Consider the following 22578-nt stretch of genomic DNA (forward strand, 5'->3'; position numbering starts at 1 on the left):
CGTCTTCCTCGAACCGGAATCAGTATTGTTTCGCAGTATGTCAGTCGCTTCTCAATCGGATAGAGACATTTTCCCTTTTTCCCTGTTTATATCCATGTCCAAGGCTGTCGTCAGACTCCCGGTCGGATTCTTCTTCCTCCAGGATCGTCGAAGAGAGCGGTCCGGCGTCCTTTCGATCACCCCATCTCGCATAGTAGTCGCTGGGCACAGTGTCATACTTGTAAGAAGGGATATCAGAAAGACTTCGACTTTTCAGCTCAGGCTTCGGCTGGCGATCTTTCTCTTTTGGATGCTCTTTTGATAGCGAAGGAGACCGTGATGATCCTAGGACAAAACCAGGAAGATAGTCCACGGTGAAGGTGCAGGTGCAATATATGACCAAGCCTGAAATTGCGCCAATAAGTATGGCCATTGCCAGGTATATGAAGATTACCTATTGAGCGTAAGTATTCAGCATATCGGCTAACTTGATAACATGGACGTACCTCGAATCTCGCAAGGAATCTGAAAGGCCAGAGTGAAAGATGAAGGACGCTGAGACCCAGACTCATGAACGGCGTGGCCAGTAATTGCAATAGCTTAAAGATCCCCCATAGCGCATAAACCAGAGGATATAAGATCAGGTAGAGGATGGACAGTATGGTCCCGATGACTGATTCCCAAGCCATTGTGACGGTATCCTGGCTTTTATTGGCTTATTGTCTAGTTGTAAATGTACACTGTCAACCTGCACCCATCTTTCAATGAGCCCAAACGGTGATTGGCGTTGGTTGTTGATCAAAGTTGAAAGGAAGATGGAAGCTGAACTGCTATCCCATGCCCTAAGCCCTAACTGTCCCGATCGGGAACATCGACATCATCACCACTCGGCATCCCTGCCTTCTTGTACAGAGAAGCTTCCGATGCTTCCCCGGCAAAATCGCTCGATCGCTCGGAATCGCTGGTCAAAAGTCGTTCCACCAATTAAATATACACCGTTGCTGGGCAAAAATTCAACCCCTCTTCTTCTCGCCGACTGAGAGCTTGTGGTTGTTTTGATGCTGGCATCTTAACCTGCCTGGTCTCTCATCGTCCCTCGCCGTTCTCTCCGACGACCCCCGCGATAGCCAAACCCCGACTCCTCACCTTTACCACCTTTTCCTTTCCTCTTCATTCTCGCCCCTTTTTTCGCTACTACACTGCATATGGGCAACAATCCTTCCAAGCCAGATGTCCCGTCGGCAGCGGGGTCTCCGTACGTGACGGGATCTGGACATGAGAGGAAGGTGACTCAACAACCTTCCATCAATACATTATCGGGCACGGCGAAAGCCGCTGCGGCCGACCCCTCTGCCACTAAAGAGACTGCAATCGGACATTCGGCTACACAGAACCAGGCAGCTGTTCAGCAGCATCTCCAATCCAGTCAACCTACGGAGCCCTCCGCGCGTACGCTAGACCAGCCCGACTATCAAGATGCGAAGATTCCAGACCCTGAGCCCAGGGGCATCCCTACTCCCGATACCTCCAACCCTGTTCAAGTTCCGAATCAGCGCATGAGGCGCGACACTCTTCCGCCCGGTATGGCGCCGCAAAGTTACTACAATGCCTCTGCCCATCTTCAACGTCCGCCCAGAATGCCTTTGCCGATTGGGGATGCGACAGCGACACCAGGCTCTCCACTCCTTGGTCCCGAAGATTCGCATATCGGAGAGGATGTGGCTCAGGATCGTTTCGTGGATGAGCAAGCGGGACATGAACAATCCAGTGTTCCAGTTGATGAAGATGAAGGAGCAGAGGATCTTGCACCATACACTCCAAGTGGTGTAGGGAAAGCTGTCCCGACCACCATCGAATGGGCCTCCCATGGCGATAAAGTTTATGTGACCGGAACATTTGTCAATTGGGAGAAAAAGTTCCGTTTACATAGAAGGTATGTAGTACTGTCTTTGCTTCCCTATCTCTTTCTGTTTGAACTATCTATCTCCTGCCCGAGACTAGCCGTTTGCATGTCATTGGAGTAAACATCCTCTTGGCAGACATTGAATGGTTCCAATCGGGCATGTTTCTCGTGTCTTTCTTCTATGCGTCATCTATTGGCCTCGTGTTTGATATTTCGGATATGCTGATTGCCGTCTGCTAAGGGTTGACAGTAGCGGAGGCACCACCATGGCCACGACTCTGAATCTTCGTCCTGGAACACATCATCTAAAGTTCATTGTGGACGGTGAAATGCGAGCCTCGGACAGTTTGCCTACGGCGGTAGACTTTACGAATCACTTGGTCAACTACATTGAGGTCAGTTCGGATGATTCTAGACGATCGCGCAAAGCGAGCGTTGTGGCTCCCTCGGGTGTTCGTGCCCCGCAGGTTGTCCCAGAGCTCCTTGGAACCCATGATGAAGAGGGCCAGGTGGAAGATACCGAGATTGATGAGCCAGAAGAGATTCCGCTTGGGGATTTCCGTAACATAATACCCCAATATCTGGTTGACCTAGACAAAGAGGAAGAGGTCCCGGCCTATCAACAGGCCGCAAATGTTATTGGCGATGCACCTACGCCCCCAAGTCTTCCTTTGTTCCTGGGCAAGTCTATATTGAACGGCACCACACCGATGAAGGATGACAGCAGCGTTCTGAACTATCCCAACCACACTGTTCTGAATCACCTTGCTACAAGTAGCATAAAGAATGGTGTGCTGGCTACTAGTGTAACAACTCGGTACAAACGGAAGGTAAGCGGAGGCTCTGCTGCACATCTCTCGAATCCTTTCTAATTACTGACACGACATCCTCGAACAGTATGTTACAACAATCCTGTACAAGCCGGCTGGAGATCCCTCGGGTTAGTTGTTACACGGATGTATGATGCAACAGTATATTTCGTCATCAGTTTAGCAGTCGAGAATTTCATCATGCACGCCATTGGACACTGTTTATGACTACCTCAACGGGAAGCGGCGCTTGATGGATTTCATGCTTGTACACTTCTGTCATCAAACCATACTACATGGAACATAACAACGCTTGTTCGATTATAATCATTGATGATGGGACGTCATTATTGAAATGCATATACACATGATGTCACGGCCTTCAATCCCACGTTTTGCACATTCGGTTACAACTTGGATCAGGTAGATTCGGTATGTGGTTATGGAATAAAAATCCTTGTTTATTGTGTTTACGGCGTTTTTCTCGGTTCATTCTATACGTTTGATGTTGCAAGCAAGCGGAGTGTGTCTAACAATGTGACATTTCTTATTTTAATTTCTTTCAAATGTGTATTACTGTTGAGTATTTTTTGGTCGAGGAAGTTTGGTTGATTAAGTATTGACATGCTCGCTCATCGAATGTCCGTGGCGGGCACTATATAGGGCTATTCATAAGGCCGTCCGATTTATATGACAACACACACCAGAAGCTTTTATTATTCGTAATTTATCATACGGGCATCGAAGACGTTTATTCCATCAACTGAGAAACACGATTATTCCCTCCACTTGACAAACACATCATCCGTCCGGAACCGTTGCGTACAGGTCGATTCCTTCAATGGCGTCCGGAGACCTGTTTCGTAGGCGAGCATACCAGCCTGCGCAATCATGATTCCGTTGTCGATACAGAAGCGTTCGTCCGTCGCATGGACGCTACCACCACGGTCTCGAGCCATGATCCCCATCATGTCCTGCAGTCGTTCGTTGCATCCTACACCACCGACGATCAAGACTTCCTTCGAACCGACATGTGCCATGGCGCGCTCTGTAATCTCAACCAACATCGAGAAAATGTTCTCCTGGAGTGAGAAACACAGGTCCGCGCGGGTGGGTTTATCATCGTCGCCATTACTTTCGTCATCTTTGCCCTGTCCACCTAGACCGTAGCTTGCTGCTAATCCATCAATGGCAGCCAAGATTCCCGAGAATGAGCAGTCCATGCCCTTGACGGTGTAAGGAAGCTCGATCAGTTTGTTGCCCTTCTTGGCCAATTGCTCGATGTTGTACCCCGGCGCTGGGTCGTTGGAGATGTGTAATGTGCGGGCGAATCGGTCCAGACAGTTGCCAACTGCGATATCGAGGGTCTCTCCGAAGATGCGGTATCGTTGCGAGCTGTATGCGATTACTTGTGTGTTTCCTCCGGAGACGTAGAGTACGACGGGGTTTGTGGAGCCTGTAATCAATCGACCCATTTCGATATCTGCATTGCACTGTATTAGCTACGATCTCTTTCTCTTTGTAAAGATACATACGTCCAACACAATGATTCACTCCAACCAATTCCTTCCCCCATAACAAGCTCAACATCCGCGCCGCGACAGCCACACTCTGCAAAGGCGCACCCATCCCGGGGCCCTTAGTATAGCAAATGCAGTCCACATCCTTGACAGAAACGCCAGCATCCCTGAGCGCCTTCTTCACCAGCTTCACCACCCACGACCGATGGTGTCGCGCCGTGTCCTTGGGGAGGAACCCCTCACCGGGAGGGGAGACGTAGGTGTGTCTGACATTCGCGAGGACTCGAGGCGGGCTGCCGTCGTTGGGGTGTAGCATGATGCCCACGCCAAGTTTGTTGGCAGAGCCTTCCATTCCGATACCAATCATTGTGCCTGGTGCTGGTTGAGTGTCTGTATATCTTCTTGCACGTTGTTTGGTAATAATCGATATCAGAGGGGCAGAATGTGCTTTTTTATCAGCAGCGTTATCGATTGGTTGCGACGGCGGTGCGGCGGGCGGGTGGCAGCTCCGCCATTTATCCGACGGAAGTCCGAAGTGTCGTCTGTTTTAGTACTAAGACTAAGATCTCGCCCACGAAGTATTTACCTCCATTCCACTTCTCCATTGTGCACGGTTTTTGTCCACTTTCTTTTCTATTGTGCTAAAGTCTCGCTTGGGAGGTCTCTGAGAGCATCTTGCTAGATTGTCTATCTTTTTTTCACCCGGCGTTTCTCACTCACAACCTTTTCTCTCTTTTCTTTTTTTTCTTCGCCTACCCTCGCACCATGTCTTCCACCTCCCACTTTCCTGACCCTGTCAGCTTCCAGAAGCAGTCCAATGACTTCCTCGGCTGGCTCACAAGCCGACCTGGCGTACGGATGAACTCGAATATCCGTATGGCTGATCTGAGATCCCTGAATGCTGGAAGAGGAGTCGGTACGTTCACACTACAAGCACCCGCACCCAACCCCCCATTACTTCGCTCGCATTGTGCTTCAACTTGAATTCAGTGATGTTTATGGGATTGTCATCTCTGATCAGGCAGGTATCACGCTGTTCCACTAGTGGCCCAGACCGACATCCCCGAAGGCGAAGAGTTGTTTGCCATCCCCCGTTGTCTCATCCTCTCCGTGCAGAATTCGAAATTGCCTGAATTACTGTCTCAGAACGTCGACGAGCTCGGTCCTTGGATGTCACTCATGCTGGTTATGATCTATGAGTACCTTGCAGGAGAGAAGTCTGCTTGGTACCAGTATTTCAAGGTCCTTCCCAGACAGTTCGATACTCTCATGTTCTGGTCTCCGTCCGAACTTCAGGAGCTTCAGGGTAGTGCGGTAGTCGACAAGATTGGTAAGCAGGGCGCGGAGGAGTCGATTCTCGAGACTATTGCACCCATTGTGCGAGCGAATCCTTCTATCTTCCCTCCTATCGAGGGCGTTTCCTCCTATGATGGCGATGCTGGCACCCAGGCCCTCTTGCACATTGCTCATATGGTGGGCTCCCTGATCTTGGCCTATGCGTTCGACATTGGCAAGACGGAAGACGAGGATGAAGATGGTGATGGTGATGGCGAAGATGGATATCAAACGGATGAGGAAGAAGAACAACCGGCCAAGGGAATGGTACCCATGGCAGACCTGTTGAATGCAGATGCAGACCGGAACAACGTGAGTTTTCTCTTATCTCCTACCATGGCACGATTTGCATACTTATCTTGGAATCAATCTAGGCGCGGCTGTTCCAAGAAGAAGACTTTGTTATGAAGGCAATAAAGCCTATCGCGGCTGGCGAGGAGATCTTCAACGACTACGGCGAACTCCCCCGTGCGGATCTTTTGAGACGTTATGGCTATGTGACAGATAACTACGCCCAGTACGATGTGGTGGAGCTCTCTTTGTCCAACATTTGCCAAGCTGCAGGATTGAGCAATGACGATGTTGAGTCTCAGCCTCCGGTATTATTCCCCGTTTCTCCTTTCCATATCCCCGATCCAGTCATGCTAACGCACTCTTAGCTGGAATTCCTTGCAGAGTTGGACTTCCTTGACGACGGATATATCATCCCGAGATTCTCATCCGAAGATCCCCTGCCGGATGTCCTCCCTGACGAACTCCTGCTCCTACTCAAAACCCTGGCCTTATCGCCGGAGCAACTGGAGCAGCAGAAGTCGAAGAATAAACCCCCCAAGCTCGCAGTCGGCCGGCCGGAGATGAGCATCCTCCAGAAAGCAGTTCAACTGAAATGCTCCCAGTACGCCACGAACATCGAACTGGACCAGGGACTCCTAGCCGAGTTGAACCCAATGGATGCCACCGGTCCGCTGGAAGGATCCCAGCGCCGGCTTAAGATGGCCGTCTCGGTGCGCATTGGAGAGAAGGAGATTCTCCAGAAATTGTCCACTCAGCTGGACCGTTTGCTTTCTACGAAACGGAGTGCCGATGATGAAGAAGACTCGAGGAGAACGAAGGCCCAGAGGACGTGATTGTTTGGATGATGTTATGGATGTTAAGGGAAACAGGAAAAGTTGATTTCTTTGTCATAAATTTGGTATTATTATTTTGTTTGTTTCTTCGTTGCTGACCTCATAGCTATCCATACATGAGTCTATTGACTGGTTGGTTTTCTCGGATTAAAAAGAAAAAGGAGAGGGGAAGAAAAAAAAGGGCTGCTATGTACACTAATGGTTGCATAATCCAGGTCATGTCGTCAAAAAGAAAAGGGGAAGAACTGCTTCCCCAACATAAACCTGACTTTTGATGGCTTTTAAGGTCGTCGAATGATCAAGGTGTGTTCGAAGGGTGAGAGGGTATGAAAAGAAGATGGCGGAGATTATAAAAGCGGTAACGCGTGAACAAGGCGTCGGAATGGGAATAAAAGTACACGTCGGGGAAGAGGTGAAGGTGTCGAGAAAAGAGTCGAAAAGCAACAACGCCTGCATCATGCAAAGAGTGGAGGAACTCAGAGGACAAGCCCAGCTCATGCCTCTGATGTTGGGGCAGCGGCACCAGGCCCAGGGTTTGACCCCATTGTTTGCCCCATGTTGTTATGGTTGCCCGCGACCTGATCAGCCTGCAGCCGTCGCTGCGCCTGAACCTGGGCTTGGGCATGGGCTGCTTGCGCCTGCGCATGTGCCTGAGCTGCAGCTGCAGCTTGGTCTCGGGCTTTGGCCGCCATGATGGCTCGATGCTGCATGATCTGGATGTCGTACTGGTCTCGCTCATAGTCGAGTTCTTCGTCCGAATCCTCGCGATCATACTTGAAGCGATCGGCCTTCAGCGGATCCAACTCCACTCTACACGGCGCAGCAATATTCCGACGATCAATCAGCAGACGACCGCCACGCCCAATACGTCTCCTAAATGAGGGTATTCTGCTAGTATCCTCATGCAGTTCCATCATCGTACGCGGTGCTAGCTTATCTCGGAACGACAGGGCACTGGTGGTATCTAATGATGTGTCCATCATGTTTTCCGAGGTATCCGAAGATGGTGGAGTTGGCAATTGGGTAGTGATTGCCGGACGGAAAGCGGCTTCGAAGGTTCTTTCGGGGGATGGGGAGAGAGGTGCTCTTGTGAAATCCACATAGCCTTCGTTCCACTTGATATGCTTGGCAATATTTTGCCTGATGTCGCGCAGAATTTCGTTTTCCTTTTCTGCTTGGACGTCTTCCAGCAGCTGTAAATCTTCGGCAGCCTGGGAAACAGCCTTTGGCGGCATACGAAGCTGAGAAGGAATAGGTCGTTGCATGGCCGCATCTGCAGGCTTCTTCTTCGGCTGTTTTGTTGGGTTAGCACAGTATGGACAACCTTAGACAGTCCAGGGCTTCTTACCTTCTGGTTGATGAGGTCCTCGTCGTCGTCTTTGACGTTGAGCTTCCTCTTCATGTCCTTCACCTCAGAACGCTGCAAGAAGACATGCCGTTCAACAGCAAGCATCTCCTTCCGCGCCAGTTCGCGCTGCCGCACCAGTGCAACCAACTGCCGGGCATCTTCGAGCTCTTTTCTGAGTCTCCGCAGCTTGTCGGCACTCTGCGCATCTCTGCCGCGAGTCTTGCGAATCTGGCGGACTTCACGCCTACGGAAGCAGACATATGGATCGGTATCGTCGGTCTCTTGGCCCGTTTCGAACTGTGACAGTCAGCACGGAAGTCTGGACGAATTCGCAAAGGGTTGCACACCTTCAAGTTAGAAGTCAATACTTGATTTCCGGCACCGATCCGCGTCTCCTTCCAGTGCGGGTAGATGTCCTTGGCGAAATGCTTTACGCTTTGTTCTACAGCGGCGTCCATGGACTCTTGGATCTCCTCAAACGAAAGAACTGGTGGGCTATCTACAGCCGCATAAGGTTGTTTCGTCTGGGTAGTCTCTTCGAAGAAGTGCATAACCTCCTCGAACTGGTCCTCGGTACATTGGTTGGACGCATCCCGCTTCCCGTTTAAGGCGATGAGGAAGGAATCATCCTCCTCAGTCATGTTATACGGACATCCGCAACAATCCTCGACCGTCGACGAGAAGCGGATGTACGTCGCTGGCTGCGAGAAGACCGGGGGATAGAGGGCGTCATATCGAACATTACTGAGGATGGTTTCGGGCGTGGGGATATGCGCCTCGTTTACTTTTCCCTGGGCGGTTGCATTGATTGCAGCTTGCAGATGGAATTCCTATCAAAAAATGGCATCAGCAACTGAGGGTTGAAAGTTGGTGATGTCATCACGTGATGTTGTACAGGGGTGGGCCAAAATTAGCCGGGGCAACCGCACTCACCGACTCCTCCGCCTTCTCAACACCAGTTTCAATCTGTTGTAGAGTGCTCTGGACCTCATCATCGATGATATCAATTTCAGTCTCGCCGACAATGGGGATCGAAGCCTTTGGCGTGAGCTTCTTGGGTCGCGTTCTGCCCATTACGGCCGTCTCTAGTCATGCGTATTTTTAGCGCGTCAGTAGAGCGATGGCCATGGGCCGAGAGGTCCCGAAATTCGTATTAATCAATAGCCCAGATCATGCGAAATCGCGTAGTGGTATTTTTTTGATGAAAAAGGATAGGTGGTGGGAGATATTGATGGCTGAAGTCTCGTAGCAAAACAGGCGGTTTGGTGAGGATTTTGATTAATTCAGTACGCGGATGTGTCAGCGCTGCGCTGTGAACACGGTGTGGGACTCTTCTTTGCCCCCTCGCTACGGACGAGGGGGGATTAGCGTCTTGGCATTCCTTGGCAGACTTCGCCTTAACCTACGTTGTTGATACCTACCATACATTCCAGATACCCATTCATACTCCTTTCTTTTCTCTACTTGCTTGCATTCTTATATATCACCATGGATCCCTCTCCCAATAATGCCGCCATGTACGATGCGCGAAGGCGACGCGGCTCCGTCGGCACATCCCAGCTCTTTGATACCATCGTATCAGCCTCCAACTGTTCGCATTCCTATCTATCGCTTTGAAACAATGGTCACAACTAACTCGGTACAGTCGACAGAGATGAGGTGGAGAGACTTCGCAAGCGGTTTATGAAACTCGACAAGGTCCGTTGACTCGCGATAAGGCCATTTGCCCCTCAACCCCGCTGAACTGTTTGTTCTACAGGATAGCTCCGGTGCCATCGATCGAGATGAATTCCTTTCCCTTCCTCAGGTGTCCTCGAACCCGCTCGCAACGAGGTACGTGCCGTCATAATACAGTTCCGGAAGCGGTAGCTCACAACACGGACAGAATGATCGCAATCTTCGACGAAGACGGCGGTGGCGACGTCGACTTCCAAGAATTCGTCTCCGGCCTATCAGCCTTCAGCTCCAAGGGCAACAAAGAAGAAAAGCTCCGCTTCGCATTCAAAGTCTACGACGTCGACCGAGACGGTTACATCTCCAACGGCGAGCTATTTATCGTATTGAAGATGATGGTCGGCACGAACCTGAAGAACGACCAGCTGCAGCAGATTGTGGATAAGACAATTATGGAGGCGGACAAGGACCGCGACGGCAAGATTAGTTTCGAAGAGTTTATGGAGATGGTTGAGAATACAGATGTGAGCATGAGCATGACGTTGAGTATGTCCCACCATCCCCCTTCACATCCAAAAGTGTGTGTATGTGTGTAGAATGATGCTGATTTATTGCAGACTATATTTAAGCATGGCATTTAATGTTGTCTTGGTTGCCATATTCTTTGTGCATATTTCTGGTTCTGACATGATAATGATCCGTGATGACCCCTTGTATCTTAAACGACCAACATCTGATAAACAAGACCATATGCTACGGCGGTTATGAACCTGATACACGATTCTCGGAGTCTGGAGTGGGTGTTTTGGATGCGAATGAAAGTTAAAAATGCTGTTTATATTCTTTCGGATTTGCTACGGTGCTACAGCATAATAGACCATATAACCGACTTCTAGACTTGATACATCGTCCATGCTAGTCAAGACGAAGTTCCTCAACAGCTCCTTAGCAGTCTTCTGCTGCTCAGGGTTAATCTTCATATATGAAAAGCGCCTCTCCAAATCATCTGAATTAGCCTCCGTCCTAGGGATCGAAACCGATCCCTCATCAAAATACTCTTCACAACCTCTGAATCACACGTCCCCAGGAACATCTTAGAAAACGGCCCAAATAACCTACCCATCCCTCCAAACAATGCCTCACCCAATACACGCCACCAGCCTGGTGCCCGACCATCAAACAACCTCACCGCATCGAAGACCTCAACTCGCGCCCAGCCGGATATCTACAGACGTGCTGTGCCCCAGGATCCGCGGAGGAGACATTCGGGTACGCGCAGGAGGATCGACTGCATGTGGTCGGTTAGGTGCTTGTGCATCCAGCCAGCGATATCCCAGTCTCAGAGGACGATGTTCAGCGGTCGGGGTGATTGTTGCATACTTGGAGTTATGGCGGCCTCTTGAGTTTTTTGGGGGTACAACAAGCAATCCCAACTCACCGTTATCACACATCCATGATATGAAACCCCCGTAGAAGGCATCATCCCGTTAAACTAGGCGACATCTACCATGACACATCCGAGAAGTTGGGTTATGGCACTTACTCGACTGTATGGCTAGCCAGGGGCCATCATCGACGACTGACCAAGACCAATCCCGCCATATTTGCTTAATCACATGATGCATGTATTTGTGGGCTGCTACTCTTTCTAGTGACTATCAGAATGAACAAGGGTAATGGAAGAAATATTCAAGCAGCTTGTTTGCTTAAGTCTTTCGGATAGTGAGTGTCGTGAACTAGGGTTATTGGCAATGGTCAATCCAAAAAATGGCAATGGGTATCTCATTAATTATTAACAAAACCAAAAGATAAGACACAAAAATGCCCTCCCAAACTCCAAATATCATATAATAAACCCAAAAAAAAAAATCTGCAACACCCGCTATATCCAAAATCCAATGCAAATTGTCAATCAGTACCAACGCCAAGGACACCAATCTCAATTTTTAGACGGGCTTGCCGTCTGCCCTTCCCCTTTCCTTCCATGCATGCACGCATCCAAACATGGCTACAATAGTCAGAATCAGTCATGATCGGTTTGTCAGTAGTGAAATCGACGAGTCGAAAGATCGTCATCGTCCCGTGTTCGCGTATCCGTAATTCTGGTTATATCGTGGTGGACCAACGCTGTGCTGCGCCACCCTCCACGTTACCACGTTCTATGCAAAACCGAGTCTTTGTTGGGAGAAAAAGAAAACATCCGGGTTCGGTCGGGATATCAAACGTCAATCAAAACGATGTCGAGACGATGATTCTGTTGTTTTCTTCATCTCGAGGCAACAGCCCTAAGACTTTCTTGTCTCTGATGTTGGCTAGGGTTGCCACGGAGCTGAGATCATTCTGTTTCTCGGTCATCATCGTCATCGTAGTACGGCTGATCGACAAGGGCTCCGGTAAGCATGTGATATTCCAGCGGCAGCTTCCAGTCCCCATTCGGCTTTGGTCGCAGGTTGATTGGCTACCGAGGAAGACAAAAGTACTTCGTCGGAGAAATCCAAGCGAAATATCACGATCGCGATACCACTGTCACAGGAGGTGCCATCGGACGAGTGCGCAAAATCTCCGGTCTGATTTCCATGAGATCGAGACATTGGGACAAAGCTAGAGAACCAAGTCAGTATATATTTCCTGCCATGTAATGTCGCATTTCCGACAAAGTAAAGACGTACTACTGAGGATTTCCTCCTCCCAAAACCCAATCTGGTAATCCACTAACCCATGCTCCTCCACTTGGTCGCAGAGGCGGATCAGTTGCTTCCCCATATGGTCCAGATACTCCGCGCTAATGAGACTGACATGGGGCCGCTGTTGGCCGCTTTGTATAATTTCCTGAGTCAGGTCCTTTTGCATCTGGCAAACGGATAACCAGCAGATGTTGAAGTCGTTCCAGAGGCGCATTTGATACGGGTATATTTGAACATCGTCACGGAAGATTCCTGGTAAATCAGAACGGCACGAGTCAGCAATCATGCTCTTTGTTTGGGACTTTTTCTCCACTCTGACAGGCTGATTTTCAGGAGAATGATATGAATCGACATGGATCACCGGTTTTAGTACGCGAACAATATATGCAGCAGATCCCCGCATATACGTATACGAACGTACCTCGACCTATTGTAGGGACAAAGGACGGATTGTTTCGATGAAAGAAGGCGAAAAGCACCGGTGCAGAAAAAAAGACAAATACAAAAAAGAAAACATACCGAGCTGTTCCGCATTAGTTAAAACCCACTCGGAGATTTCCAAGATTGATTGACCAGCTTCCACCAGGCTTCCCGCGCGACTGTGGTCCAGCGTGACTCGTATGGCTCGTTGGTACTGCGAATAAACGTCCTCCAAATGTGCTATCGCTGTCGCTGGATTTGCGGCTGATTGCTGTGGCTGCGCCTGTGCTTGTTGTGTCTGTTGCGGTTGTTGTTGTGGTGGCGGTTGCTGCTGCTGCCCTGCTGCTGCCCCCAAAGGATTCGTTAAATCCGCCATAGTTGTGCAAAAGAGCTGCGCCGATGCGCTCGCGTGTCCAGCGGGACCTGGTGGAGGGTAAGTAGCAGGAGGGAATCGTGTATTCAAGTAAGGCGAAAGCAGACCACCAACACCGGTTTCCGTCGGTTCCCCGGCCGGAAAGTACTGTGGAACGGCAAATTGGCTCGATAACGCTTCGATCGTTGCGGCGGGCTGTCGTGCGGGATACTGTGGAACGATCGAGAAAGAGTCGTGTGGTGGACCCTGCTGTTGTATGCTATAGACTACCTCTTGCTCGTAGTCGCTAAAGGTCGGTTGTTGTTGTTGTTGTTGTTGTTGTTGTTGCTGCTGTTGCGAGTTCTGGCCTTGAGGGTATGGTTGCAGCTGTGTGCCTCCCGGGAAAGACGTGTCTGTGTATCCATAGTCCACGTACGAAGATGGCATCTGAACGCTCCCCGTTGCTTGCGACAGCATGGTAGCATCACCACGTGCTGCTGAGGGTAGAGCACCAGTCTGTCTGAAACGATCCGTAGCACCACCATTAGGCTGTCTGGAAACTGCGCGCCGGCCCATTCTAAATCTCGATGGATAAATGGGTTGGTCATGATTCCTGAAGTTCTGGCCGTCGCCATCCATGCCACTCGACCCGTCCCAGAAAAAAGTTGAGCCCTTGAGTATGGGATCAAAGTCGACAGGCCAAAGCGACTGAGGGGAGATTGGAGGACTTGCGTAGGATTCCAGTTTGTCGGTTATTTTGTGCTGACGCTTTTTTCTTGATTTCAGGAATTTTGAGCTTTTTGTTTCTCCGGTTGATATCGCAACTGACAACCCTCGTGCGCGAGTGACTCGAGGATGAGCTGATATAAATGTCCACGACAATCTCACGTCTGGTATAAATCACATATGTCAGCACAGTGATACGATGCAGGAAAAAGCAATATGAGATGAAAAGAAAGATGTTCTTGCGAACCTTGAGATACCGAAGCGGCGGACGAGTGAGATGTACTTCAGAGCGACGAGAAGAGCAGAAAGTGAACGAATGCCACCAAGATAAGGAGCACAAAAGAGAGAAGAAGCGAGTCTTAAGTATACTCCAGGAAATGTCTCATAAAAATGAGCCTTGGAAGATGCTGTCAGAACGCGGGGAGGACAGCAGTATATATATATATACTTCAGCCGAACCGGAACGGATGGATGACAGAAGAAGCGCCGTGGAGAACTCTATCTCAACAGCTCCAAGGGGGGTAGCAAAGCAGATCCCGAATCAATCAATCACAGGCAAAGACTAAAGAGAAGGAACAATGAAGAGGCTGAAGCATCATCTTCAGTGGATGTTGCTGTGTGCTTTTTATGCTTACAGACAGCAGCAGAAACACACCAAACGGGACAAAGCGAGAGAAAAAGAAAATAGTTTGCCATAAAAAAATAATAAATAAATAAAAAAAAGGAAGAAATGACAGAAAAATGTCAATCTATTTAGATCCTTTTTTTTTTTATTTGATTTGATTTTTTTTTTTAGTGAAAGAGGGAAAGCACACACAGAAAGAGGGACAGAGAAAGGTGCCCCTCGTTCGATCTTCCTGTAGGTTTTCTTTTTCTTCCCTGTGTCTCTTACTTCTCGGGGCCACTGGGTGCTTTTGATTGATCCATTCTGACTGAAGAATCGCAAGCAGGAAATTAAACGCCCATCTAACTGCTGTGAGAGACAGACAACAACATAACTCGTGCTTTTCCGTCTGATTGATTGTTGGTGTACTATTTTTTTTTTGAACCTATGGAAATCCATAGATGATAGCCTCCCAGGGACCCCAAAGTGGTACACGGCGAGAGACAGCAAGCAGACAGGCGGACAGCAGACAACGAATGAAACGAACGAATGACGATAAACGATACTATTGTCAAGGGTGACCCGTCACTAGGGTTTGCTGTTTTACCTGACTGACACCTGGATAGCTGCTGGGATTGGATCCGCTTAAACTTCCGGATCGTGATCCCCAGAGAAACCAAGTGGATGCCGCTGAACCCTCCACCTGTCTATCCTCTCCCAATCCGTCTCCATACAGCTGTTTTAATGACATTGATTGAACGCTGGGTCTTTGCTCAGGAACCCGGTGGACCGGTCAGTCTTGTGTGGGTTCCCGAGAAGTTAATTCCAATTGTTGGGACTTTTAAAAACAAAAAGAGAAAACAGTGATACGGAAATTTGTTGCGTTGATTCCAAATTGTGCCCGAAAACCATCCCGTTGGTGCCCGGTGTATATACATGCTAGACTTCAAACTAGTACCTGATGGTGCGTGGGTGTTGTGGGCATGGCGCATGCGGGAGCATGAAATTGAGGCGGGAAAAGAAAACATTGACATTGGCGGTCCAACAGGAGAATTATTATCGCACAGTGATTGTTGACTACAATCACACCGGGCAGAGTATACAGAACGTATCCGGACTACTCCCCTGACAACGTGACCGCAGCAGAGAAAGGCCGCCAAAAGAGGGAAAAAAAAAAAAAAAAGGGCCGCTAGCAGAATATCAGGATCATCGCCAATACCATCTTGAAATAGATCACAAAATACAAATCCTTCTCCAGACGCCACGTACGCTCCCCAATGCGATTCGTGATTCCCCACAGCTGGATTCATGATCTCAATAATACTGTCTGCCACCATATTGGACAGCCTTGGCCAGAGTAACAATCATAGTACTTTCGGTATTCGTGATCCTGACAGCGGATCATTACATACGGATGTAGACAGAAGGAAGCGATCTCTGGAACAAGCGCGCGCAGAGGAAGGAAATCCAGCGTTCTCTTGCATCAATCGCATGTCTCAATCGGAGACCCGGAACCGATCTGATTGCTGTTTTTCTGGGGTCGATACAGAATATAGAGCATTACAAACCCCGATCTATTCGTTTGTCTTATTCCCCCCTCCCGTATGGAGGAGATTTTCCGGCTCGTTGGGCTCACCCCGGAGAAGCGAATTATTACCGATTGGGGAATCTCCTTCGTACCGCTGTAACGTACGGAGTACGATCAGCGGAAATTTCCTCATATCCACGAATGAATCCTGTTCATGCATAATTGACCCGGAATTGGTTCTCATGGTGTCAGCCGTATTAGACTCCTCCTATACGCAGTATGGTTTGTGATCTTCGTCAGGCACTCCGCCGCTAAGGGTCCAGACATGCTCTGTCAGTATGGGTACTATTTTGTACGCATACATCGTACACAATACAGCGACTATTACATTTCCTTATTGGGGCCTAGCGCGCTAAGTCAATGCTAGTCATGCTGATAGCCACACATGTACTCTGATCCTCATTGCTGCTACCGGTACCACGTTTAACCATCCTGGTAGCCTTCATGGGAGACAATGACGGCCCGCGACATGGTGTTATGCTTAGACCAACCCAAAAAAGGAAAGGCCTAAACGTCGCTTTGTCTCGTCCGTTGCAGTCTAAAGAGGACATAATACTAATTCGAAAAGGGCAATTGCTGACAACGACTCATGTCACCATGCCATGTCATGCTCAAAAAGGCAGTCCAGATCGAATCCCGAATACATATCCCACTCTGTATGGACGAATAGAAATAGCCTCAAAACCAGACCCCTGAGCCAATGATACGATGACAGCTTTCCTCCGGATTCTCAGCTCGGGCTTTGTACGACCCGGTTTTTGTCATTGTGGTCGCTTTGCTTCCCATTTGGGGAAAGGTATCTGTCAGCAGTGGCTCATGCTGTAGATCCTCGACCGTGGTGCATGCAGTGCAGTGCACAGTTCGCTCTTGCAGCGAACCATTGGGGCACGTCTACTCCAAAACCGACTTGTACTCCATACTTACAGAAAAGCCCTCGTACTTTAGCAACGAGCCATCGGGATCTACCGGGCAGCAGACCTCACACTAGAGTACATCGTCAGACCAGACCAGGCCAGGCCAGGCCATGCTAAATCAATAATCTTCACGGCCACGGCCGAGGCCAAGTATGCGGAAATTTTATTTGGCTATGCCATGCAGGGACCGCACGGCTGGCATTGAGTTCCCAGTTCTCCAGATCTGCAATTTAGATGAGAAGCAGGAGCAGATGCAAAAGTACATCGCCGGGTAGAGCCTAGGGCATCCATTTATCGATCCTCCAGCCTAGTTTAGTTAAACTATCCACTTATATGCAGCTTAATACACAGTACGGAGGTTGCCGAGTGGGAGATGGAGTCTGTCCTCGTGCCGCTGCATTGTTCATCCTTTGCATCATTGTAATACTACTTCCTCACAAGGATGCAACTGCGAGCCTCGAACGACCGATTGCAAATTGATTGGAGGTGACGACGCTGAGTATCGCCACCTTCGTTGTTTAATCCAGGAATGGCGAATGCCTTGTGCGTTGCGTCATGTAGAGTACATGCGGATGATAGTTTGATGGACAGTGCATATATTGTGACTATTCAGTAGAATGACTTTACAATGGATGCTTGCTCATTTAATGCTAATGATTATCAGTGGATCTCGCCTGTTCTTGTGCTATGAATTGCATGAATGTATGTCTATGTATGGCCGAGTCTTGAGGGATTTGATTGAATCTCCTGGAGTGTTGTTTTATGGAACCATAGACAAGGCAGCTTGATTGTGCACATGGCACCCCTTCGATCCTCGAATGTATACCTTGATTTGGGAAATCCCCTGTGGCCCTTAGTTGTTGAAGATTTTGTATTTCACCATCACACGTACAGATAATCCAAATCATAAACCAACGCCATAGTTACATTGCTCTTACCATAGAACATGCGAGTCCCAGAACAAAGTCCGGGATGCTTTTTGAATACAGGATATACTTTCGTCGAAAACGCGGGATAATAGTACAGCAAGGAAGAAAAGAAACGGCATAAAAAGATATTCGTATGTCTTTACCGCTTGACCCAGGCGGGCTTCTTGCGGGCCTTGACATGACCAGGCTTCTTCCTCTCCACACGACGAGCGTCGACGGTAACCGTACCAGCTGTGTGATCGAGTTAGTTGATGGCAACTTCATATACAAAGGGAAGAACATACCCTTCCGCAGAGCTTGCTTCAGACCAGGCTCATGAACCAGCAATGCCCGAGCAAGGGCCAATGTAATGGACTCCGCTTGTCCAGTCGTACCGCCTCCCTTGGCAGTAGCCCACACGTTATACTTGTCCAGTCTCTCGGTGGAGCTCAACGGCCACACCACACTTTCCCGGTCATGCTCGCGCGGGAATGCCTCCGACAGAGTCTTCCCGTTCACAAGCACCTCACCTTCACCTTCGACCAAATAAACGACGGCGGACGAAGTCTTTCGCTTCCCACGACCACGGGCCCGACCCATTTCATCCAACGTTGGGGGTGCCGGCTTGACTCCGTACGGGTTTCCGGGACGGACGTATTCTTTGATGATATTGTTCGCATAATCAGGAATGATCTCCGGTCTGATCCGGTTGATTCGCTGGAGGATCTTGATCAGGCTCTTGTATTTCTTCGTTGGCACAGGCTCGCCGACAAAGTCGCGGAACTGGGCCAATTTGAGCCAGGCCTTTCGCGGGACGTGCATCGGCGATGTTTTCGGCAGACGTTCGTTCTCGGCCAGCAGGTTCTCCAATCTCAACAGGTGATCGATGAATTTGGGGCTTCCAGAGAAGTATGAGGGAGACGCGGGAACAATTCGGGCAGGTCGGTACGGGAATTGGTCGAAGTCGATTGCGGGTGCTGCTGGTGCAGCATCGGGCACCACCTGTACTGAGGAATCGGACGATGTCTCTGTCGCATAGCCGCGAGCATTGGCCTTCTGGGACCGCAAGAGGAACTGTGTGGGAGTCGGAGAAAGAGGGGATGCGGAGGACCGGAGAGGTTGCAGTCGAAGCGATTGCATCGCCTGAACGATACAACTGGGCCTCTGCCAAGCCATACTGAACGAATTCAGGCTGACAGAAGCAGCGGGATGCGATAATAATAAGGACAAGGGCCCTGGGGGAAGACGTATACCACGGCTTGACTGGCGACTCCGGCAAGCAAACATTAATCCATCCAGAGGTTTTTCGAATACCGCTCACGTGCGCGGCCAAACATTCCGCCGGCGCCGGGCCCCATCTGAATCACAAAATTCAACCCCTCTGACAGCTTCGTCCCTCTTTCTCTTCCTTTTCTCTCCCAACAAAATCTTTCAAAATGTCTTTCGGAAAGCTTTACGGTACTCCTGTATGTGCTTTCCTCTCTGCTTTATTCCTCTATATCACTATGGATCACACTAACCCGCTTCATGCATAGGAAAACGGCCGTACCATCGCCGTCCAAGTCGCTGCTAAGAGTAACGACTTGGAGATCGAGCTGGTCAAGACTGAGGCCAACTCGGCTGCTGCTTTCAACCAGTCTGCTGAGTACACCAAGGTCAACCCTCTCGGCAAGATCCCTGCTTTCGAGGGTGCCAATGGCTTCGTTCTGTCCGAGGTCATTGCTCTGGTTGTCTACGGTATGTATTTGAAGAAATTTCTTGCTCTGTTGAAATGCTTGCCTCCTTTATATGATGAATGTTTTATTTTACTAGTTATCCCTGGCAGAATAACAAATAACTATGTTGAGAACTCACTTCTGAAACTTTTTACTACCCCGCTTTCAGGGGGATTTTTTTTTTCTTCTGGCATTGTTTGCACATTGCGTGATTTGAGAAGCTCGAAGCTGACTTTACCTTAAAGTGACCTCCCAGAACGAGAAGACCACCCTCTTGGGTAAGACCAAGCAGGACTACGCTTCCATCCTCCGCTGGTTGTCCTTCATCAACGCTGAGGTTCTGCCCCGCTTCGGTGGTTGGTACCGTCCTCTCCTTGGCCTCGACGGCTACAACAAGAAGACCGTCGACGAGGCTGCCAAGGCTGCTCTGAAGGCCACCGGTGTCCTCGAGTCTCACCTCACTGCCAACACCTACCTCGTTGGCGAGCGTGTCACCCTGGCTGATCTTTTCGCCGCCTCTCTCCTCACCCGCGCTTTCGCTACTGTCCTTGACAAGGAATGGCGCTCCAAGAACCCCGCCGTCTCCCGGTGGTACAACACTATCATCGACCAGCCCGTCTTCAAGGCTGTCGTCCCCAACCCTGTCTTCGCTGAGGAGTGCATCAAGTACACTCCCCCCAAGAAGGAGGAGAAGCCCAAGGCTGCCCCCAAGGCTGCTCCCGCCCCCGCCCCCGCTGCTGAGGAGAAGCCTGCTGAGAAGCCCAAGCACCCTCTTGCTGCTCTTGGCAACGCTTCTTCCATCAACCTTGAGGACTTCAAGCGTTTCTACTCCAACGAGGACACCCGTCCCACCGTTCTCCCTTGGTTCTGGCAGAACTACAACCCTGAGGAGTTCTCTCTGTACAAGGTTGACTACAAGTACAACAGCGAGCTCAAGCTTACCTTCATGGCCAACAACCTGATTGGTACGTACCCGCTTTTTGAACCTTCATTTTGAACCTATCTAACTGTTCTTACAGGTGGTACCCAGACTCGTCTTGAGGCCTCCCGCAAGTACATTTTCGGTGCTCAGTCCGTGTACGGTACCAACTATGACTGCCTCATCAGCGGTGTCTACCTTATCCGTGGCCAGGAGTGGGCCCCCGCTTTCGAAGTTGGTCCCGACTATGAGAGCTACGCTTTCACCAAGCTCGACCACACCAAGGAGGAGGACCGCAAGGCCGTTGAGGACTTGTGGGCCTGGGACGTCCCTGTTGTCGTCGAAGGCAAGGAGTACCCCTGGGTTGACGGTCACGTCCTCAAATAGAGGAATGCACTAAGACGTAGCATTTCTCTTGTTTGACTTATCGATGATGACTTCGGCCTCAACATATCTTTGCGATGATGATTATTATACCCGTGGAGGCCAGTTTTGAGATACAAAAAGTCCTACAGGGTCAGTTGGTCAGGTTCTCTACGTCATCCCGCCTTATCCCACTGCGTCCTGGTTTACGCTGTCCACGATGAAACGTCTTGATGTGTTTTCTCGTTGAGAGCATAGAAAATGTCACGCGTTGATGTCTCACGCTATGATGCTGAATGAATGAAGGTTTCGAACCAAACAATTATGATCTCGCATTGTCAGCCACAATGGCTGTTCTAGGCTGCCTGTAGAGCATGACTCCGCTGTGTAGGATTGATTGTTCCTTGGCCAGGCAATTGTGATTCAAACTCAATTGCCCTGGTGCACGACCTTGTTTCTTGGCGCGGATGCTGCGGATCAAGAGTATATATGTAACTTCACATAACCTTATGGAAGTTTGACGTCAAAAACGAGTCTTATGTCAAAACTCTATATCCATAGAATATATAACAAGGATACCCTTATCCTGAGCAATAGCAACCATGCTTCTCTACACCAACCATATACCCTAGCAATAATACTACACCCCTAATCCCTAATCCCTAATATCACCAATCGACACCAAAATGTCCCTCGACACCTCCGAATCCCAAAAAATCCAAGACACCCTCGCCCGCGAACCCCACGTCACAATCTTCCTCCGCCCAATCGCACCCCCCGCGGCCCTAGGCCTTGCCGGCTTCGCCGGCTCAACCTTCATCACAGCAACCTACATAGCACGCTGGTGGGGCAACGAAGATTCGCCGTTGATATTCTTCCCGTTTGTTGCGTTTTGGGGTGGGCTGGGGCAGTTTGTGGCTGCGTTTTTTGGGTATGCGGCGAGGGATACGCTGGTTACGGTTATTCATGCGCTTTGGGGGAGTTTTTGGATGAGTATTGGGTTGCTTTATTTGTTGGTTGTACGTCTTTCTTCCCCTGGTTCTTGGTGGTTAAGTATGCGGTATTGGAACTAGGGCTAATGTGTGATGTGAAGGCAACCCGTGTACTTCCACCACACCCCATTGATGAGCATTTCCCCGAACTAGCATCATGGTTCATCATTCTAACCTTCTTCACCTGGTCTGGCGTACGTCCCTCCTCAACCACCAATCCCAACCACTAACACAGTGGTAAACCAGGCAATCGCAGCAACAGCCCGCGACATAATCCTCTGCCTAGTCCTAGTCTTCCTCGCCATCGGTTCCACAATCGCCTGCTGCCTCTTCGCCTACGGCACCTCCGTGCACACGGGCATGAAAGCCGCCGCGTATTTCTGGATTTTCAGTGCGATTCTGGCGTGGTGGCGTGTGACTGTGTATCTGATTGAGGAGGCGTATGGGCCGAGTAGTGGGGTTGCGAGGTTCTTTCCGATTTTTAGGAGTGGAATGGAGAGGCAGAGGCCACTTTTGGTTCCTGGGTTGGGTGAGCCCGGGGTTAAGAGGGGGATGCCGGGGGTTATGTAGGTTTGTTTGAGGTGATTTGGGTTGAGGCTTTTGTGGCGGATTGTGGTGGTTGGATATCCAAGTAATCATTAGATGCGACGTAATAAATAATATACACCATGAGCAATGTGCGTCCAAAAATATGTTCC

At 49.7% G+C, this 22578-nt stretch overlaps 11 protein-coding genes across 11 annotated transcripts; 5 read left to right on the forward strand and 6 right to left on the reverse strand.

The window, feature by feature from the left end:
- Positions 1-40: 40 nt before the first annotated feature.
- On the reverse strand, positions 41-668 carry ASPGLDRAFT_27804 (uncharacterized protein; the record flags this gene model as incomplete). Its single annotated transcript, XM_022543691.1, has 2 exons — positions 41-433; positions 486-668. The coding sequence occupies 2 exons, from the start codon at positions 666-668 to the stop codon at positions 41-43; spliced, it is 576 nt and encodes a 191-aa protein (XP_022398617.1).
- A 258-nt stretch (positions 669-926) lies between these two features.
- On the forward strand, positions 927-3205 carry ASPGLDRAFT_603039 (putative Snf1 kinase complex beta-subunit Gal83). Its single transcript, XM_022548427.1, has 3 exons — positions 927-1912; positions 2124-2712; positions 2780-3205. Exons 1-3 carry the CDS (start codon positions 1185-1187, stop codon positions 2825-2827), a joined length of 1365 nt encoding a protein of 454 aa, XP_022398618.1. The 5' UTR covers positions 927-1184; the 3' UTR covers positions 2828-3205.
- A 262-nt stretch (positions 3206-3467) lies between these two features.
- On the reverse strand, positions 3468-4578 carry kae1 (O-sialoglycoprotein endopeptidase; the record flags this gene model as incomplete). The annotated part of the gene is made up of 2 exons (XM_022541047.1): positions 3468-4174; positions 4227-4578. The coding sequence occupies 2 exons, from the start codon at positions 4576-4578 to the stop codon at positions 3468-3470; spliced, it is 1059 nt and encodes a 352-aa protein (XP_022398619.1).
- A 398-nt stretch (positions 4579-4976) lies between these two features.
- Positions 4977-6673, forward strand: ASPGLDRAFT_131474 (ribosomal lysine N-methyltransferase; the record flags this gene model as incomplete). Its single annotated transcript, XM_022541049.1, has 4 exons — positions 4977-5127; positions 5257-5858; positions 5921-6145; positions 6206-6673. 4 exons carry the CDS (start codon positions 4977-4979, stop codon positions 6671-6673), a joined length of 1446 nt encoding a protein of 481 aa, XP_022398620.1.
- Positions 6674-7167: 494 nt separating this feature from the next.
- Positions 7168-9095, reverse strand: ASPGLDRAFT_27808 (enhancer of polycomb-like protein 1; the record flags this gene model as incomplete). The annotated part of the gene is made up of 4 exons (XM_022543692.1): positions 7168-7965; positions 8022-8318; positions 8369-8851; positions 8955-9095. The coding sequence occupies 4 exons, from the start codon at positions 9093-9095 to the stop codon at positions 7168-7170; spliced, it is 1719 nt and encodes a 572-aa protein (XP_022398621.1).
- A 223-nt stretch (positions 9096-9318) lies between these two features.
- cnaB (calcineurin regulatory subunit B) lies at positions 9319-10655 on the forward strand. The gene is made up of 5 exons (XM_022548436.1): positions 9319-9612; positions 9667-9719; positions 9781-9854; positions 9907-10241; positions 10313-10655. The coding sequence occupies exons 1-5, from the start codon at positions 9510-9512 to the stop codon at positions 10321-10323; spliced, it is 576 nt and encodes a 191-aa protein (XP_022398622.1). The 5' UTR covers positions 9319-9509; the 3' UTR covers positions 10324-10655.
- A 1331-nt stretch (positions 10656-11986) lies between these two features.
- ASPGLDRAFT_604553 (uncharacterized protein) lies at positions 11987-13980 on the reverse strand. The gene is made up of 3 exons (XM_022548437.1): positions 12899-13980; positions 12365-12631; positions 11987-12296 (listed from the first exon to the last, which is right to left on the reverse strand). The coding sequence occupies exons 1-3, from the start codon at positions 13788-13790 to the stop codon at positions 12202-12204; spliced, it is 1254 nt and encodes a 417-aa protein (XP_022398623.1). The 5' UTR covers positions 13791-13980; the 3' UTR covers positions 11987-12201.
- Positions 13981-15097: 1117 nt separating this feature from the next.
- On the reverse strand, positions 15098-16053 carry ASPGLDRAFT_605149 (uncharacterized protein). Its single transcript, XM_022548440.1, has one exon. The coding sequence runs from the start codon at positions 15816-15818 to the stop codon at positions 15255-15257; it is 564 nt and encodes a 187-aa protein (XP_022398624.1). The 5' UTR covers positions 15819-16053; the 3' UTR covers positions 15098-15254.
- Positions 16054-18051: 1998 nt separating this feature from the next.
- On the reverse strand, positions 18052-19067 carry ASPGLDRAFT_37737 (mitochondrial 37S ribosomal protein uS9m; the record flags this gene model as incomplete). The annotated part of the gene is made up of 2 exons (XM_022544864.1): positions 18052-18143; positions 18197-19067. The coding sequence occupies 2 exons, from the start codon at positions 19065-19067 to the stop codon at positions 18052-18054; spliced, it is 963 nt and encodes a 320-aa protein (XP_022398625.1).
- A 260-nt stretch (positions 19068-19327) lies between these two features.
- ASPGLDRAFT_27812 (putative translation elongation factor eEF-1 subunit gamma) lies at positions 19328-20912 on the forward strand (the record flags this gene model as incomplete). Its single annotated transcript, XM_022543693.1, has 4 exons — positions 19328-19357; positions 19427-19628; positions 19852-20571; positions 20626-20912. 4 exons carry the CDS (start codon positions 19328-19330, stop codon positions 20910-20912), a joined length of 1239 nt encoding a protein of 412 aa, XP_022398626.1.
- A 179-nt stretch (positions 20913-21091) lies between these two features.
- On the forward strand, positions 21092-22514 carry ASPGLDRAFT_607354 (uncharacterized protein). The gene is made up of 3 exons (XM_022548449.1): positions 21092-21907; positions 21982-22074; positions 22127-22514. The coding sequence occupies exons 1-3, from the start codon at positions 21575-21577 to the stop codon at positions 22448-22450; spliced, it is 750 nt and encodes a 249-aa protein (XP_022398627.1). The 5' UTR covers positions 21092-21574; the 3' UTR covers positions 22451-22514.
- Positions 22515-22578: the final 64 nt, after the last annotated feature.

This window comes from Aspergillus glaucus, assembly GCF_001890805.1.
Source record: "Aspergillus glaucus CBS 516.65 unplaced genomic scaffold ASPGLscaffold_17, whole genome shotgun sequence".
NCBI classification, from domain to species: domain Eukaryota; kingdom Fungi; phylum Ascomycota; class Eurotiomycetes; order Eurotiales; family Aspergillaceae; genus Aspergillus; species Aspergillus glaucus.

Coding starts and splice junctions, on each gene's coding strand:
- ASPGLDRAFT_604553 (XM_022548437.1), bottom strand. CDS start 13,790: ATGGATGGCGACGGCCAGAACTTCAGGAATCATGACCAACCCATTTAT. Junction 12,632..12,898: donor AACTAATGCGGAACAGCTCG/GTATGTTTTCTT, acceptor CTGATTTACCAG/GAATCTTCCGTGACGATGTT. Junction 12,297..12,364: donor GGAGGAGGAAATCCTCAGTA/GTACGTCTTTAC, acceptor TTGGTTCTCTAG/CTTTGTCCCAATGTCTCGAT.
- cnaB (XM_022548436.1), top strand. CDS start 9,510: ATGGATCCCTCTCCCAATAATGCCGCCATGTACGATGCGCGAAGGCGA. Junction 9,613..9,666: donor CATCGTATCAGCCTCCAACT/GTTCGCATTCCT, acceptor AACTCGGTACAG/TCGACAGAGATGAGGTGGAG. Junction 9,855..9,906: donor TCGAACCCGCTCGCAACGAG/GTACGTGCCGTC, acceptor CAACACGGACAG/AATGATCGCAATCTTCGACG.
- ASPGLDRAFT_603039 (XM_022548427.1), top strand. CDS start 1,185: ATGGGCAACAATCCTTCCAAGCCAGATGTCCCGTCGGCAGCGGGGTCT. Junction 1,913..2,123: donor AAGTTCCGTTTACATAGAAG/GTATGTAGTACT, acceptor CCGTCTGCTAAG/GGTTGACAGTAGCGGAGGCA. Junction 2,713..2,779: donor CAACTCGGTACAAACGGAAG/GTAAGCGGAGGC, acceptor ATCCTCGAACAG/TATGTTACAACAATCCTGTA.
- ASPGLDRAFT_605149 (XM_022548440.1), bottom strand. CDS start 15,818: ATGGTGGCAGACAGTATTATTGAGATCATGAATCCAGCTGTGGGGAAT.
- ASPGLDRAFT_607354 (XM_022548449.1), top strand. CDS start 21,575: ATGTCCCTCGACACCTCCGAATCCCAAAAAATCCAAGACACCCTCGCC. Junction 21,908..21,981: donor GGTTGCTTTATTTGTTGGTT/GTACGTCTTTCT, acceptor TGTGATGTGAAG/GCAACCCGTGTACTTCCACC. Junction 22,075..22,126: donor CCTTCTTCACCTGGTCTGGC/GTACGTCCCTCC, acceptor GTGGTAAACCAG/GCAATCGCAGCAACAGCCCG.